This window comes from Podarcis muralis, chromosome 1 (assembly GCF_964188315.1).
Source record: "Podarcis muralis chromosome 1, rPodMur119.hap1.1, whole genome shotgun sequence".
In the NCBI taxonomy this organism is placed as follows: Eukaryota; Metazoa; Chordata; class Lepidosauria; order Squamata; family Lacertidae; genus Podarcis; species Podarcis muralis.
Window position 1 is genome coordinate 113,435,064 of NC_135655.1, and position 16,736 is coordinate 113,451,799.

At 40.9% G+C, this 16,736-nt stretch overlaps 1 protein-coding gene across 1 annotated transcript in view; it reads left to right on the forward strand.

Annotated features, from left to right (window-relative positions):
- The window catches only part of TTN (titin), a 289,919-nt gene that overhangs the window by 224,697 nt on the left and 48,486 nt on the right, over positions 1–16,736 (forward strand). The window contains exons 233-256 of the mRNA XM_077916555.1: positions 484–783; positions 934–1,227; positions 1,344–4,304; positions 4,409–4,729; positions 4,812–5,096; positions 5,245–5,544; positions 6,644–6,946; positions 7,920–8,195; positions 8,299–8,598; positions 8,699–9,001; positions 9,325–9,624; positions 9,748–10,035; positions 10,129–10,425; positions 10,516–10,818; positions 10,926–11,231; positions 12,005–12,292; positions 12,395–12,685; positions 12,794–13,081; positions 13,732–14,322; positions 14,408–14,512; positions 15,060–15,257; positions 15,347–15,643; positions 15,726–16,313; positions 16,407–16,709. Coding sequence (XP_077772681.1) covers positions 484–783; positions 934–1,227; positions 1,344–4,304; positions 4,409–4,729; positions 4,812–5,096; positions 5,245–5,544; positions 6,644–6,946; positions 7,920–8,195; positions 8,299–8,598; positions 8,699–9,001; positions 9,325–9,624; positions 9,748–10,035; positions 10,129–10,425; positions 10,516–10,818; positions 10,926–11,231; positions 12,005–12,292; positions 12,395–12,685; positions 12,794–13,081; positions 13,732–14,322; positions 14,408–14,512; positions 15,060–15,257; positions 15,347–15,643; positions 15,726–16,313; positions 16,407–16,709 — 10,086 coding nt within the window. The remainder of the gene's footprint in view (positions 1–483; positions 784–933; positions 1,228–1,343; positions 4,305–4,408; positions 4,730–4,811; positions 5,097–5,244; positions 5,545–6,643; positions 6,947–7,919; positions 8,196–8,298; positions 8,599–8,698; positions 9,002–9,324; positions 9,625–9,747; positions 10,036–10,128; positions 10,426–10,515; positions 10,819–10,925; positions 11,232–12,004; positions 12,293–12,394; positions 12,686–12,793; positions 13,082–13,731; positions 14,323–14,407; positions 14,513–15,059; positions 15,258–15,346; positions 15,644–15,725; positions 16,314–16,406; positions 16,710–16,736) is intronic.

The window sequence follows — 16,736 nt, forward strand, 5'->3', positions numbered from 1 at the left end:
GGGGCGTTGTACACAAACTAGTTTGATTTTACACCCTGTACTTTGTGTCAGGTTTAATTATCCAGGTTCAGATGGAAAATGTTTAGAAATTAAAAATGGTTAGAGGCTGTCCATCCTCATTTTCTACAAATAAGAAGTATACAATCATAAGGAAAAGACTCTTTCTTGCAAATAATATACAGTGGTACCTTGGTTTACGAACTTAATCCATTCCGGAAGTCTATTCTTAAACCGAAACCATTCTTAAACCGAGGCACGCTTTCCCTAATGAGACCTCCTGCCGCCGGTGCCCTTCCACCGTTTGGCTTCCATTCGTAGACCAAGGTAAAGTTTGCAAACTGGGACACTACTTCCGGTCTTGCGGAGTTCTTAAACCGAATCGTTCGTAAACAGGACTGTTCTTAAACCGAGGCACCACTGTATTTAACACAATATTTTTATACATAGACTACATCGAACATTTATTTCAATTTTTTTTTCCAGATAAGCCTGGGCCTCCCAGGAATCTACAGGTCAGTGAAGTGAGAAGAGATTCTTGCTATCTGACTTGGAAGGAACCTGAGGACAATGGTGGCTCTGTCATTACGAATTACGTTGTGGAAAGGAAAGATGTTGCTGCTGCTCAGTGGCTACCAATATCATCATCTTCTAAGAAACACAGTCTGTTGGCTAAATACCTCATGGAAGGCACTCAATATCTCTTCCGTGTTGCTGCTGAGAACCAGTATGGAAGAGGTCCTTACGTTGAAACCCACAAGCCGATTAAGGCTATAGATCCACTTCGTAAGCACAGTTCACTTACTATTTTCTGTTCTTTAAAAAAAAAAAAACACCTTTGTCAACTGTGTTGATCTATACAATGTGTATCAGCATTTGGAAATGTTTGTGTATAAAAATAGAAATGCTAATCCTGTTTTCATCTCATTTTAAAAGATCCTCCTGGCCCACCAAAGAACTTGCATCATGTAGATGTTGACAGGACACAAGTGTCTCTTGTTTGGAATTGGCCTGATCGGGACGGTGGTGCTGAAATAACTGGATTTTTGGTGGAGTACCAAGAAGAAGGGAAAGAAGACTGGACAAAATTCAAAACAGTCCCTGTGCCAGAATGTGTTGTTACTGGTCTACAACAAGGGAAGATTTACAAATTCCGCGTAAAAGCCCAAAATATTGTGGGTCTTAGTCTTCCAGACACAACCATACCAATAGAGTGCCAAGAAAAAATAGGTAACCACTGAATTTGTATGACTGTTCACAGATTTCATATTCACTGCTGAAATGTAACTCTTGTAATGGGGAAATACCTATAATATAATCTGCGTGTTGTTGTTTTTTTATTTCAGTCCCACCATCAGTTGATCTAGATGTGAAATTAATAGAAGGCCTTGTTGTTAAAGCTGGCAGCACAGTGCGGTTCCCTGCAATCATGAGAGGCGTACCTGTTCCCACTGCAAAATGGGTCACTGATAATGTTGAAATCAAATCAGAAGGCAATTACAAGATTGATACTGATAATTACTCTACAGTTCTCACTATTCAAAGCTGCACAAGAAAAGACACTGGAGAATATCTGCTCACAGTATCCAATATAGCTGGAAGCAGAACTGTTCCTGTTCATCTAACAGTTTTGGATGTTCCTGGTCCTCCAACTGGCCCAATTGATATTCTGGAAGTCACTCCCGATCATATGGTTATTGCTTGGCGACCTCCTAAAGATGATGGTGGAAGCGCTGTAATTAATTACATTGTTGAGAAACGAGAGACAAGGAAAGAAACCTGGGGAGTGGTCTCTTCAGGGACTAATCAAACTAGAATTAAAATTCCACGTCTACAGAAGGGCTGTGAATATATTTTCCGAGTCTGTGCAGAGAATAAGATAGGCGTTGGTCCACCTCTTGATTCAAAACCAACAGTTGCCAAGGCTCTGCATGATCCACCATCTCCACCTGGTAAACCAGTAGTTAATGATATTACAGAAAATGGTGCAACTGTATGTTGGACTGTGCCAAAATCTGATGGTGGAAGTCCAATAACTGGATACATACTTGAACGCCGTGAAATCTCAGGGAAATGGATACGTGTCAACAAATCTCCAGTGCTTGATCTGAAATTTAGAGCTACAGGCCTCTTTGAGGGCAGCACATATGAATTCCGTGTTTTTGCAGAAAACAGTGCTGGCATAAGCAAGCCATCTCCACCTTCTGATCCAATCAAAGCATCACGTCCTATGACACCTCCTGGACCTCCCATTAATCCAAAACTCAAGGATAAGACCAGGGAAACAGCTGAGCTAGTATGGACTAAGCCACTCAAAGATGGTGGTAGCCCCATCCTGGGATATGTTGTGGAATGCCAGAAAAGCGGAACTACTCAGTGGAATAGAATTAACAAAGATGAACTCATCAGACATTGTGCCTTTACAGTACCTGGGTTAATTGAAGGAAATGAATATAGATTCCGCATTAAAGCTGCTAATATTGTAGGAGAGGGAGAACCCAGAGAATTGCCAGAAACAGTTCTTGCCAAAGACATTCTCATGCCTCCAGAGGTAGAACTGGATGTGACCTGCCGAGATGTAATTACTGTCAGAGTAGGCCAAACAATAAGGATTATAGGCAAAGTGAGGGGCAGACCAGATCCTGACATAACATGGTCTAGAGATGGCAAAAATATAACGAAAGATAAGCGTACTGACATAATTCATGAATTCCCTCATATAGAGCTTCAAATAAAACCTGCTGTAAGAGCAGACCATGGAAAATACCTAATTACAGCTAAGAATAGCAGCGGACACGCCCAAGCATCAGCTATTGTTAATGTGCTTGATAGGCCAGGACCTTGCCAGAACCTGAAAGTAACCTATGTCACCAAAGATTCTTGCATGGTCTCTTGGGAGAATCCTGAAGATAACGGTGGCTCAGAAATTACAAACTATATAGTAGAGTATCGTCAACCAAACCAGAGAGGCTGGTCAATAGTTTCTTCTGATCTTACTAAGAGGATAGTGAAAGCACATCTCGTTGAAAATCACGAATACTTCTTCCGTGTTTGTGCAGAAAACAAAGTAGGTCCAGGTCCAGTTGTCGAGACCAAAACTCCAATCCTTGCTATTAACCCTATTGACAGGCCAGGTGAGCCTGAAAACCTTCACATTGCAGAAACAGGAAAGACATTTGTATATCTGAAATGGAGGAGACCAGACTACGATGGTGGCAGCCCCAACTTAACATACCATGTTGAAAGAAAACTGAAGGATTCGGATGAGTGGGAAAGAGTGCACAAAGGTAGCATTAAGGAAACACACTATATGGTTGACAAATGCGTTGAAAATAAAATTTATCAGTTCAGAGTTCAGACAAAGAATGAAGGTGGTGAAAGTGACTGGGTGAAGACAAGTGAAGTTGTTGTTAAAGAAGAAATTCAGAAACCTGTACTTGATCTGAAGCTGTCTGGAGTACTGACTGTGAAAGCTGGCGAACCAATAAAAATTGTAGCAGGACTTAGAGGCAAGCCCCAACCAGAAGTATCTTGGGCAAAGGATTCTGCCGATCTATCCCAATCTCCAAGGGCCAAAATTGAAACAACTTCAGACTCATCTAAGTTCCTTCTCTCCAAAGCAAGGCGCACAGATGGTGGTAAATACGTTATTACTGCCACTAATCCAGCTGGTAGCTTTGTAGCATATGCTACTGTAAATGTTTTGGACAAACCAGGACCTGTCAGAAATTTGAAGGTGGCTGATGTTTCAGTTGACCGATGCACAGTCAGCTGGGATGTACCTGAAGATGATGGTGGTTGTGAAATACAGAACTACATTGTAGAGAAATGTGAAAGCAGACGAATGGTTTGGACTACGTATTCCTCCTCTGTGCTAATGACCCATGTAAATGTAACACATCTCATTGAAGGCAATGAATATATATTCAGGGTCCGTGCAGAGAATAAAATGGGCACTGGTCCCCCAACAGAGACTAAGCCAATTATAGCAAAAACAAAGTATAATAGACCTGGTCGTCCAGATCCTCCAGAAGTCACAAAGGTCAGCAAAGAAGAGATGACCGTAGTTTGGAATCCACCAGAATATGATGGTGGTAAATCAATCACAGGATATATATTAGAGAAGAAAGAGAAAAGGTCATTAAGGTGGGTTCCTGTTACCAAAAGTGCAATTCCAGAGAGACGCAAGAAAGTTACAAATCTCATTCCAGGATATGAATATCAGTTCCGTGTCAGGGCAGAAAATGAAATTGGAATTGGTGAACCAAGCTACCCATCAAAACCAACAATAGCGAAGGATCCAATAGGTACTGATCTTTCCAATATATTTTTGTTAGTAATACTTCAATTTAAATTATGTTTCTCTGATTCACTGATATGCTTACTTCTGTACTTTTCTGTCATCTTACAGAACCACCTGGTCCTCCCATTAATCTTAAGGTTGTTGATAGCACGAAGACCTCTATTACTCTTGGATGGGGAAAGCCAGTCTATGATGGTGGTGCTCCTATTATTGGCTATGTGGTAGAAATGAGACCCAAAACTGAAAAAGCAGGTCCTGATGAAGGATGGAAAAGATGCAATGTTGCTACACAAGTTATTCATACAGAATTTACAGTGACAAGCTTGGAGGAGAAAGAACTATATGAGTTCCGGGTTTCTGCCCAAAATCAAGTAGGCATTGGCCGGCCAGCTGATTTGAAAGAAGCTGTTTCTCCCAAAGAAATTCTTGGTAATTTTGCCAACAGGCCATTCAATTATTTGCTATCTTACAAATTGCTTTCAAAATCTAAACTTTTAATGTTCCTTTTCAGAACCTCCTGAAATTGATTTGGATGCAAGCCTGAGAAAGTTAGTCATAGTCAGAGCAGGGTGCCCCATAAGACTTTTTGCCATTATTCGAGGGCGACCAGCACCTAAAGTTACCTGGAGGAAGGTGGGAATTGATAATGTGATCAGAAGGGGCCAGGTTGACCTGGTTGACACAATGGCCTTCTGCGTCATCCCCGATTCTACACGGGATGATTCAGGCAAATACACTTTGACAGTTGTTAACCCTGCTGGAGAAAAGGCAGTCTTCGTGAATGTCCGTGTCCTTGGTGAGTAATGTCAATAATTTTAACATCTATTAATTTTTGTTCTGTGATTTATGAATGTATTATTCATTGTAGTTTCTTTTCCATGGGACTCTGCCATGGATAATTGCGGCCTAATATTGGTTGTTTATTGTTTCCTTTCCTCCAATAGATACTCCTGGACCTGTAGCAGAGCTTAGTGTCAAGGATGTCACAAAAACGTCCTGTCAGGTTTCATGGGCTCCACCTGAAAATGACGGTGGTAGTCCTGTCACACATTACATCGTGGAAAAACGTGAGGCTGAGAGAAAGACCTGGGCAAAACTTACCGATGATGTAAAGAAGACTAGTTTCAAGGTTTCTAATCTTATGCCAGGAACTGAGTATTTCTTCAGAGTCATTGCTGTCAATGAATATGGCCCTGGTGTTCCAAGGGACACGCCCAAACCAATCCTGGCAACAGATCCACTAAGTAAGTATTTACTGATGTAGCTTCTGTATTATTTCATTCAGGAGATTCAGATTTTGTATGATAGTTCAGATAGTCAAAATCAGTTGTCACTGCGCATAATAATAAATAATAATAACAAATAAATAATTTCATTATTTATACCCTGCCCATCTGGCTGGGTTGCCCCGGCCACTCTGGGCAGCTTCCAACACATATAAAAACACAATTAAAAACATCAAACACTAAAAAATTCCTGATACAACACTGCCTTCAGATGCCTTTAATTTCAGGTTGGGGGAACTCAGGCATTAACACTCAGAAATATCCCTGTGGCTTGGGGGTATTTTGGGGTGAGTGCTTTGACAATGTGTCTTGAGGCACATATTCGACTCACAAACCCAGGGCTCACCTGACAAGGAAGGAAATTTATCCCAATCCTTGACTTGGGAGCAACAGAATGTAGACAGACCCGTGCGCAAGGAACATGAGGAGTGCTTCTCACATATTTATGAGATAACTTCACCTCCCTGCACTTATTTAACTGACTTGTTGTTTGGCAGATCTTCTATTTGCTATATTTCAAAGACTATAACCTGTCCACAAATACATTGCCAGCTGAGTCTTCTTCCAGGGTGTGGAGGCAATGTGTGGATCACAAAAAAACAATCAAACCAGAATAGAAGTACCGTATTGGCCTGAATATAAGCCTCACATTTTCTCCCAAATTCTGACTGTGAAAAGTTAAAGTGCGGCTTAAATTCGCAACCTTACAAAAATTGGCTTTTACGATATTGCTGCTAAAACAGATACATGGTAAAAAGGAACGGTTGTGAGTGCCTGTGGAATTTTAAGGGAGCAGCTTATATTCGGGTATTCTTTTTCTCTTTCCCCCTTGAATTTTAAAGGTGCAGCTTATAGTTGGGTGAGGCTTATATTCGGGCCAATACGGTACTACAAAGTTCAAAGAAACCACTGGTCTCATGATTTATGTATTCAAATTAAAAAATAAAATAGTACAATATATTCTGTGTCCCCCCCCCCCACTAATAAATCGTGAGAAGATGTCATGATCTTAGAAATTATGTAAACTAAGCATTTACCTGCCTGTTTTATTTTTAAGGTGAACCTGATCCTCCAAGGAAACTTGAAGTGACTGAAATCACAAAGAACAGTGCTACTTTAGGGTGGTTGCCACCATTGCGTGACGGTGGTTCCAAAATTGATGGCTACATCATTGCATATCAAGAAGAGGGTCATGCTGAGGATCACTGGACACAGTACTCCGTTGTCAAAGATCTTCATATTGTTGTTGCTGGCCTAAAGGAAGGAAAGAAATACAAATTTAGAGTGGCTGCAAGGAATGCTGTAGGAGTAAGCCAGCCAAAACAAACCGAAGGCATCTATGAAGTTAAAGAGCAACTGAGTAAGTACCTAACTATGACCACTTGTACAACTGAAATATAATTCAATTATTTTGATTTTGTATCTAAATTTGGATGTCACCTCTTAAAGATATTTAAAATTAGGTCCTGTCACGTAATCTGATGTCTTTAGTGACATTCCTTTTTTAATGGGTTTATTGTTTTTTCCCCAAAACAGCAACATACAAACAAGACATTCAAAAGGGTCGACAAAAAAACTTCACAAATAGGCTCATTGGCTCTGCGACCTTCTATAGCAAAGTATTAGGTGTTAATTCTGGCCTGAAGAGTACTGAATGTGGGTCCCAGGCCCAGCAGGCAGTTTCTTAATAGTTCGCTTCATTTATGCACAAGTTTACCTTAAAAATTTGTGCATCTCCCCATTATAAGATGTTGTGAAGCTTTCTGCATCTGAAGAATAGGACAGCTATACAGTTAATTAAATAAGATAGCACACTGCTCAGACCTTAGAATAAACCTACAAAAGAAGCTAGGAGGAAATGAATCAGGGATATTATATTTCAAGGATATTAGGGGGAATACAATTTATCGGGGCTAGTTCCTTGGTGACTATTTGAAAACAAAGTTTTTGGTTGGTTTGGAGACGTAATATCAGACCTTTTGCCTTACTTCTGCAGAATATAGATCAGAAGTGGCTAGTCTGAGGCCTAGCCACACCTCCAGACACTGTTGGACTGCAACTCTCATTTGCTGCAGCCAGCTTGGCCAGTGGCCATGGGTGTTGGAAGTTGTCGTCCAACAACATTTGGAGAGTTGCAGGCTACCCCCAGTCAAGAGCATGAAAGCTGTCAGGAGACTGACATTTGTTTTCAGGGGGGAAATGCATGGTTGTTTCAAGTAAGAATGATATCAGTTTAAGATTGTGAGAACTAATTCAAAATACATATACATAAGTTATTAATTTTTGTGTGTGACCTATGTGTCTGTTTCCTATCGTTTGATTTTTAATTTCAGTGCCACCTAAGATTCTGATGCCAGATCATGTCAATATAAAGGCTGGGCAGAAACTCAGGATTGAAGCACATGTTTATGGGAAACCCCACCCGACTTGTAAATGGATGAAAGGAGACAAAGATGTGGCAATATCCAGCCGCCTGGCTGTGCATAAAGCAGACAGCACTTCGGTTCTCATCATTAAAGATGTAATTAGGAAAGACAGTGATTATTACAGTCTAACAGCTGAAAACAGCTCGGGAGTAGCTACTCAGAAAATCAAAGTGGTCGTCATGGGTACATTGAATCTTCTTTTCCATGCTTACTTCTCAACATTCTTAACATGATTCATCAATGAGCATGACCTTATTTATACCTGTATGTTTATCTCTTTCTGTAGATATCCCTGGTCCACCACAGCCACCATTCGAAATTTCTGACATAGATGCTGATGCTTGCTCTTTGTCATGGCACACTCCTCTTGAAGACGGTGGCAGCAACATCACCAACTACGTGGTTGAGAAGTGTGATACCAGTCGAGGAGACTGGATAACAGTGGTAGCTTCTGTTACAAAGACGAATTGCAGAGTTGGAAAACTCACCCCTGGAGAAGAATACATGTTCCGTGTTCGTGCTGAAAACCGATTTGGAATTTCTGAACCGCTTCCGTCCGATAAGATGATTGCAAGGTTTCCATTTGGTATGTCCACCTCAGACAATGGTGCAGTCTTTATTAGAATACTTCTAAGGGTGAAATGATTTTTTTAAAATAAAAAATATTCTCATCTCTTTCTCTACAGATGTTCCTAGTGAACCAAAGAACGCACGTGTTACTAAGGTGAACAAGGACTGCGTTTTTGTGGCATGGGACAGGCCAGACAGCGATGGAGGCAGCCCAATAACTGGTTATCTCATTGAACGTAAAGAAAGGAACAGTTTGCTTTGGGTGAAGGCCAATGATACACTTGTGCGATCCACAGAATACCCATGTGCAAATTTAATTGAAGGCCTTGAGTACACATTTAGAATCTATGCTCTGAATAAAGCTGGTGCAAGCAAGCCTAGCAAACCAACAGATTTTATTACAGCAAGAACACCAGTTGGTAAGCAAAACATTTGCATACATTGCATTATGTGTAACTCTTATTGTTAATACTGAGCTGACCTAAGTACCGTAACATTAGGATAATATGGCCAAAGCTAAACTTTCTTAAACTGCACTGATTTCAACAAGGAAGGTAAGCATTTGCTTATTGAATTCCAATGAAAAGCCTTGCTTTTGGCTAGATTGTGCCCAAAGTTTAATTTCTCTGGATTTAAAAAGAAAGAAAGAAATATACCATGGTTGTTCAGTGATATGCATCTTTTGTGTTGTGACATTTTCTATCAAATGCCATAGAATAAACCTGACCTCATTTGTTTTTAGATCCCCCTGGCAAACCCGAGGTTATTGATGTCACTAAGAGTACTGTGTCGCTTGTCTGGGCAAGACCAAAACATGATGGTGGTAGCAAGATACTTGGCTACTTTGTTGAATCCTGTAAACTGCCTGGAGAAAGATGGGTACGATGCAATACCACTCCCCATCAAATACCCCTGGAAGAGTACACTGCAACTGGTTTGGAAGAAGGTGCACAGTATCAATTTAGAGCCATAGCAAAAACAGCAGTGAACATTAGCTGGCCTTCTGAACCTTCTGATCCAATAACCGTTCAGTCAGAAAATGGTAAGGAATGCATTTGAGTACCATTAGAATTCAGCCATACTTTCATCCTTCTCATTGTTATGTGCTCATTGGAATATATTTCTTTCCCCCCCCCCTCCTTCTACATGTTTTTTTACACTGCAGTACCACCAAAAATAGAACTCGGTGTAGCTATGAAATCCTTGCTTGTAGTAAAAGCTGGAACCAATGTTTGTCTTGAGGCTAATGTGTTTGGCAAGCCTATGCCAACTATTAGTTGGAAGAAAGAAGGGGAGATCCTGAAACCAGTTGAAGGAGTCAAGATAACCACCAAGAGAAATTTATCTACTGTGGAGCTCTTCAGCGTAAATAGAAAGCAAACAGGAGATTATACTATCACAGCTGAAAATGCAAGTGGTTCCAAATCAGCAACTATTAAACTTAAAGTACTAGGTAGGTTAAAAGTTCATTTGAATCAGTGTATTTAAACTTCAGGAAATGTAGCAGTTGTAAGACTTCACTCACCGCCTAATTTTTCTTTCCCAGACAAGCCTGGTCCTCCAGCTTCAGTTAAGATTGTAAACATGTACACAGACCGAGCAATGCTTTCTTGGGAACCTCCTCTTGAAGATGGAGGCTCAGACATTACTAATTACATTGTCGACAAACGGGAAACAAGCAGACCCAACTGGGCTCAAGTCTCCGCCAATGTCCCCATCACTAGCTGCAGCGTTGAGAAACTAATTGAAGGACATGAGTACCAATTCCGCATTTGTGCTGAAAACAAATATGGAGTAGGTGACCCAATTTTGACTGACTCAGCAGTGGCTAAGAATCCATATGGTAAGCTTCTCTCACTGGATTTTTCTATCCATTTAGTGTCAATCTATGTTTTAACATTTGCTTAAGAACATTTCAAATTATTATTTATAGATGTGCCTGGACCATGTGAACCACCTATAATTAGTAACATAACAAAAGATTTCATGTCGGTAAGCTGGAAAGCACCTGCTGATGATGGCGGCTCCCCTGTGACCGGATATATTGTTGAAAAACGTGAAACGAGGGCAGTTAACTGGACAAAAGTGAATAGAAAGCCTGTCATTGAAAGAACCATAAAGGCCACTGGACTCCAGGAAGGAACAGAATATGAGTATAGGGTAACTGCACTGAATAAAGCTGGACCCGGCAAACCTAGTGGAGTATCTAAAGCAGTATATGCACGTGATCCTCAGTGTAAGTTGAACACATGCACATTTTCCAGTCTTCTGTGACTTTGTGAGTGTGTGCAAATGGGTTTGCCAGATCATAATTGTGTAATTTCTTGGTGCTTTCATTCTCAGATCCCCCTGGCCCACCAGCATTCCCAAAAGTGATTGACACCACCCGTAGCTCTATAACCCTGTCTTGGACCAAACCAGCATATGATGGTGGAAGCCCCATTATTGGCTACCTTGTCGAAGTAAAACGAGCAGATACAGATAACTGGGTGCGGTGCAATTTGCCAAGGAATTTGCCAGATACCCGTTACGTTGTGACTGGACTCACGGAGAACACAGAATACCAGTTCCGCATTTATGCTGTCAATAAGGTTGGATATAGTGACCCAAGCGATGTGCCAGACAAGCACATGGCCAAGGACATTTTAAGTAAGTTGTCCTGAAAAGAAACTGACTTGTTGACTTTTGTGCATATTGTGGGTATTGGTATAGAAGGTTTAGTGGAGGGCCTATGAGAAACTAGGGGCTCTGTGCTGAACTGTTTCATGAACTCACATATGTCTAGTCTTTAAACCACTATTCACTCAGCTGTTAAAAACCACACAATCTAGCCACATGCTCCTCATTCTGCTCTGTTTCTAAAATTTTATTGAGAATGGAATCCTCAGCTATTCTTTCCAGCTGCCCTATCATTGTTGTACATTTTCCTCTACCCAGAAACACACTTGCTCCTTCTCTGTCTTGTGTGAAAGAAAACAATGTCTTCTGAATAATAATGCAAAGTTATTGTGTTTTGAGTGCAAGGCAAGCACACTTTCCCAATGGGAAGCTCCTAGATAGTTGTAGAAAAGTAGGGACCGCAATTTGACTGAAAGTGTAGAGTGGATTCTTCTCAAAACCAAGGGAGAGAAGAATATGAGAAACCACTGGTGTCTGGCTGGGTGGCATAAAAACTGGCAATTAGGGAAGGAAGGTTAGAGTAACATTTAGACAGATTTCCTCTCTTTTACTCATCCACTTGCTTTTTCTAAAAAAGAAAAAAGAAAGCCTGAGCTTTATTCCCCCTAACATCATTGCTTTGTATTTTCTCTCTTTCCTTTCCATTCCCATCCTGCCTCAGCCACTGACACTGATTTTTTAATTATATTTTAAATTGTTATCATCAGCAATTTATTTGACATCTACTTTTATTTACAATGCAGTTCCACCTGAGGGAGAGCTTGATGCTGAATTGAGGAAAGTTCTGGTATTACGTGCTGGAGTCACAATGAGGATTTATGTGCCAGTGAGAGGCCGTCCACCTCCCAAGATTTCTTGGTCTAAAGTGGATGCCAACATAAGAGACAGGCAAGGACTAGATATCAAATCAACTGATTTTGACACTTTCCTGCGCTGTGAAAATGTAAACAAATACGATTCTGGAAAGTATGTCCTGAGTCTGGAGAACATCTGTGGCAAAAAAGCATACACAATGGTTGTAAAAGTACTTGGTAAGTTCTACGTGATTGCCTATTATTGTCTTAACTATCCATACGCGTTTTATTTTATATATTTTAGTCATTAACTGAAATGGTTTATTTGCATCTGTACAGATACTCCTGGGCCACCTATTAATCTGATTGTAAAAGAAGCATCTAAAGATTCTGCCTTTATTTCATGGGAACCTCCTATAATTGATGGCGGGAGTCCAGTGAAGAACTATGTGGTTGAAAAACGTGATGCAGAGAGAAAGTCGTGGTCTACAGTAGCCACAGAGTGTCCGAAAACAAGCTTCAGGATCTCTAACTTGGAGGAAGGCAAATCTTACTTCTTCAGGGTTTTTGCTGAAAATGAATATGGCATTGGCGACCCCTGTGAAACTCGTGATGCAGTTAAAGCTTCTGGTGAGAATATTCACATGATTACCCTATCAGGCTATTGTTAAAAGGCTCTTGTGCATCTAACTTTATATTAGCGATTTGTTCATCATTATATTCTTTTCTGCCTGCTAGAAACACCTGGACCTGTTGTGGACTTAAAGGCTTTGGCTGTGACAAAGTCATCCTGCAATGTATCGTGGAAAAAGCCCATTAGCGATGGTGGAAGCCGCATTAATGCATATATCGTTGAACTTATGACTGGTGAAAATCAGTGGCAGGAAGTTATGAGGTCAAAGAATCTCCAGTATTCAACAAGAGACTTAACAGAAGGCAAAGAATATACCTTCAGAGTGAGAGCACAAAATGAAGCTGGGTATGGAACACCTAATGAAATTACAGTGCTGGCAAGGGACGATATAGGTGAGTAGATTCATACATTTTCTCGTTCACAGAGCACACTGCATATGTCAGTATAGTGAACAATAGAACTACCCCATGAGATAGCCATGCCAGTCTAATAAAGCAAAAATAGCAGAGGTGTCACAAAACCTTTCGTTCTTTTGCAGAACAGAAGTTCCTGAAATGAAGCAACTGTATTCACTGCACTGAGCATACAATAATAACAATATTATAATAATAATTTATTATTTATACCCCGCCCATCTGGCTGGGTCCCCCCAGCCACTCTGGGCGGCTTCCAACAAAACACTAAAATACAATAACCTATTAAACATTAAAAGCTTCCCTAAACAGGGCTGCCTTTAGATGTCTTCTAAAAGTTTGGTAGTTATTTTTCTCTTTGACATCTGGTGAGAGGGCGTTCCACAGGGTGGGCGCCACTACTGAGAAGGCCCTCTGCCTGGTTCCATGTAACTTGGCTTCCCACAGCAAGGGAACCGCCAGAAGGCCCTCGGCGCTGGACCTCAGTGTCCGGGCTGAACGATGGAGGTGGAGACACTCCTTCAGGTATACTGAACCGAGGCCGTTTAGGGCTTTAAAGGTCAGCACCAACACTTTGAATTGTGCTCGGAAACGTACATACAATCATTCAATACCTTTTTGTCTTCCAGTGGCACCTGATCTTGATTTAAAAGACCTGCCAGGCTTGTGCTATTTAGCTAGAGAAGGAAGCAGTTTCCGCCTGAAAATCCCTATTAAAGGCAAACCAGCACCAACGGTGACATGGAAAAAAGGGGAAGACCTGGCTCTTACTGAGACAGGAAGAGTTGCATTTGAAGCTACAGCAGTTAATACCTCACTCCTTGTACGTGATTGTCATAAAGATGATGCTGGGAAATATACAATCAAACTGAAGAACGTTGCTGGCAGTAAAGAAGCGACTATTTCTGTGAAGGTTGTTGGCAAACCTGGAATCCCAACAGGACCTGTGAAATTTGATGAAGTCACAGCTGATGCCATGACATTAAAATGGGCTCCTCCCAAAGATGATGGTGGTTCAGAAATCACTAACTACATTATTGAGAAGAGAGACAATGTGAATAATAAATGGGTCACATGTGTGTCTGCTGTGCAGAAAACTACCTTCAGAGTCACAAGACTTCATGAAGGCAGTGAATATACTTTCAGAATCAGTGCTGAAAATAAATATGGAGTCGGCGAAGGTCTTAAATCTGACCCAATAATCGCAAGGCATCCATTTGGTAAGCACAAAAAATACGTTTGTTGTGAAGCATTCTGTCATTTAAGGTTCAGTCTAATTCTCTCTTACATTTATTATATTTCTAGATGTTCCCGATGCTCCACCACCACCCAAAATTGTTGAGATTAGGCGTGATTCTGCCTATTTAACATGGACAGACCCCAAAAAGACAGGTGGCTCACCTATCACAGGTATTTCTTTTGACATTTAATTTTGCATAAGATTCCCCAAGGTGTTAAATCTTAGGATCACAAATGCCAATCATGATGTAACACACGTTCCTACCCTCCACCAGCTTTTGCAATGTCCAGACCCAACTAACGTCAAGGCTCTGGTGTCTGTAAGGCCCGAGGGGGGCATGTTGAGAAGCAGCTTAGATTCAAAGCCTTCCAGTGCCACAAATCAGGGTGATATTGAGCCACATTTCCAACATGAAGGGGAAATACAAGTGACAAAAGAGTGTAGAGTGTTCCTCTGCCCTACTGGCTTAAGCCTGGCATGGCAATAGATAAGGCAGTGGAACTGTCTTCATATTTCACTACCACCACCTCAGGATTGTACTTCAAAGCTTGTTAAGTAGCCAGTTGCCTGATGTCCTGCGATGGTGACAGAAACTGCTCAGAGATATCAGACAAGGATGCTTTTGCAAAATAAAAAAGTTGGTTCCTATCCACCCCCATTTTTGTTTACCTTTTGAAATACTAAGCATGTGTTTCCTTTGTTTGTATGCTTCTGTAGGTTACCACCTTGAATATAAAGAAAGAAATAGTATTTTGTGGAAGCGAGCAAACAAGACCCCACTAAAGATGAGAGACTTCAGAGTGACAGGGTTAACGGAAGGTTTGGAATATGAATTCAGAGTGATGGCAATCAATCTTGCTGGAGTTGGTAAACCAAGTCTGCCTTCTGAGCCAATTGTAGCCCTTGATCCAATTGGTAAGCTTCCCAAAGTAAAGAGATAAGTCTTCATGTGTTAGAAAACAGTGATATACACTTTTTCTACTTCTGTATTCTGTTGTTTTCAGATCCTCCTGGGAAGCCTGAAGTTATCAGTGTGACTAGAAACTCAGTGACTCTGATCTGGACAGAACCAAAATATGATGGCGGACATAAATTAATTGGCTACATAGTGGAGAAACGTGATCTACCTTCAAAGACTTGGATGAAGGCAAACCATGTGAATGTTCAGGAATGTGCATATACAGTAACTGACCTTTTTGAAGGATCTAAATATGAATTCAGAATTAGAGCTAAGAATACCGCTGGTGCTATTAGTCCTCCATCAGAATCTACCGGAGCCATTATATGCAAGGATGAGTATGGTACGTATTCCCTGTAAAGGCACACACCAGTTTTTAATATTTTAGGTATCTTCTTTCCTAACATATTAATTCTCTTTTACAGAGGCACCAACTATTGTTATTGATCCTACTGTCAAAGAAGGCCTGACTGTTAAGGCAGGAGACACCATCTCAATGTCTGCTATTAGCATCCGTGGCAAGCCACTTCCAACTTCAGTGTGGTCTAAAGGAGGCAAAGATTTCAAGCTTTCAGAGACTGTTCATATTGAATCAACTCCAACTTCTTCAACGCTTTCTGTCAAGTATGCCGCTAGAAAAGATTCTGGTGAATATACGATCACTGCAACCAATCCTTTTGGTACTAAAGAAGAACACGTACATGTAAAAGTTTTAGATGTACCAGGCCCACCTGGACCAGTTGAAGTGAGCAATGTTTCAGCTGAAAAGGCTACTCTCACATGGACACCCCCAACAGAAGATGGCGGGTCACCAATCAAGTCTTATGTACTTGAAAAGAGAGAAACCAGCCGCCTTCTATGGACTCAAGTTGCTGAAGACATTCAGTCTTGTAGGCATGTTGTGACTAAGCTTATTCAAGGAAATGAGTACCTTTTCCGTGTTTCTGCTGTGAATCAGTATGGCAAAGGAGAACCATCTCAATCAGAGCCAGTTAAAATGGTGGATAGATTTGGTAAGCAAAACTAGTCAAAAGGTATATGAATTTACTGCTGTAAAAATAGAAAAACATTTATGTGTTTATCAAAATCTGTTTTCCTCCTTTTAGGGCCTCCTGGTCCACCTGGTAAACCAGAAGTATCAAATATTACGAAAAACACTGTTACTGTAACCTGGAAAAGGCCAACTGATGACGGTGGCAGCGAAATCACAGGCTACCATGTGGAAAGAAGAGAAAGAAAAGGCGTGAGATGGGTCAGAGTTACAAAGAAACCAGTATCAGACCTTCGATGCAAAGTGACTGGACTCCTAGAAGGAAATGAATATGAATTCCGTGTCAGTGCAGAAAACAGGGCAGGAATTGGGCCACCAAGTGATATTTCTCAACCAGTATTAACCAAGGATGCTGCATGTTAGTATGATTTCTATACTTTGGGGG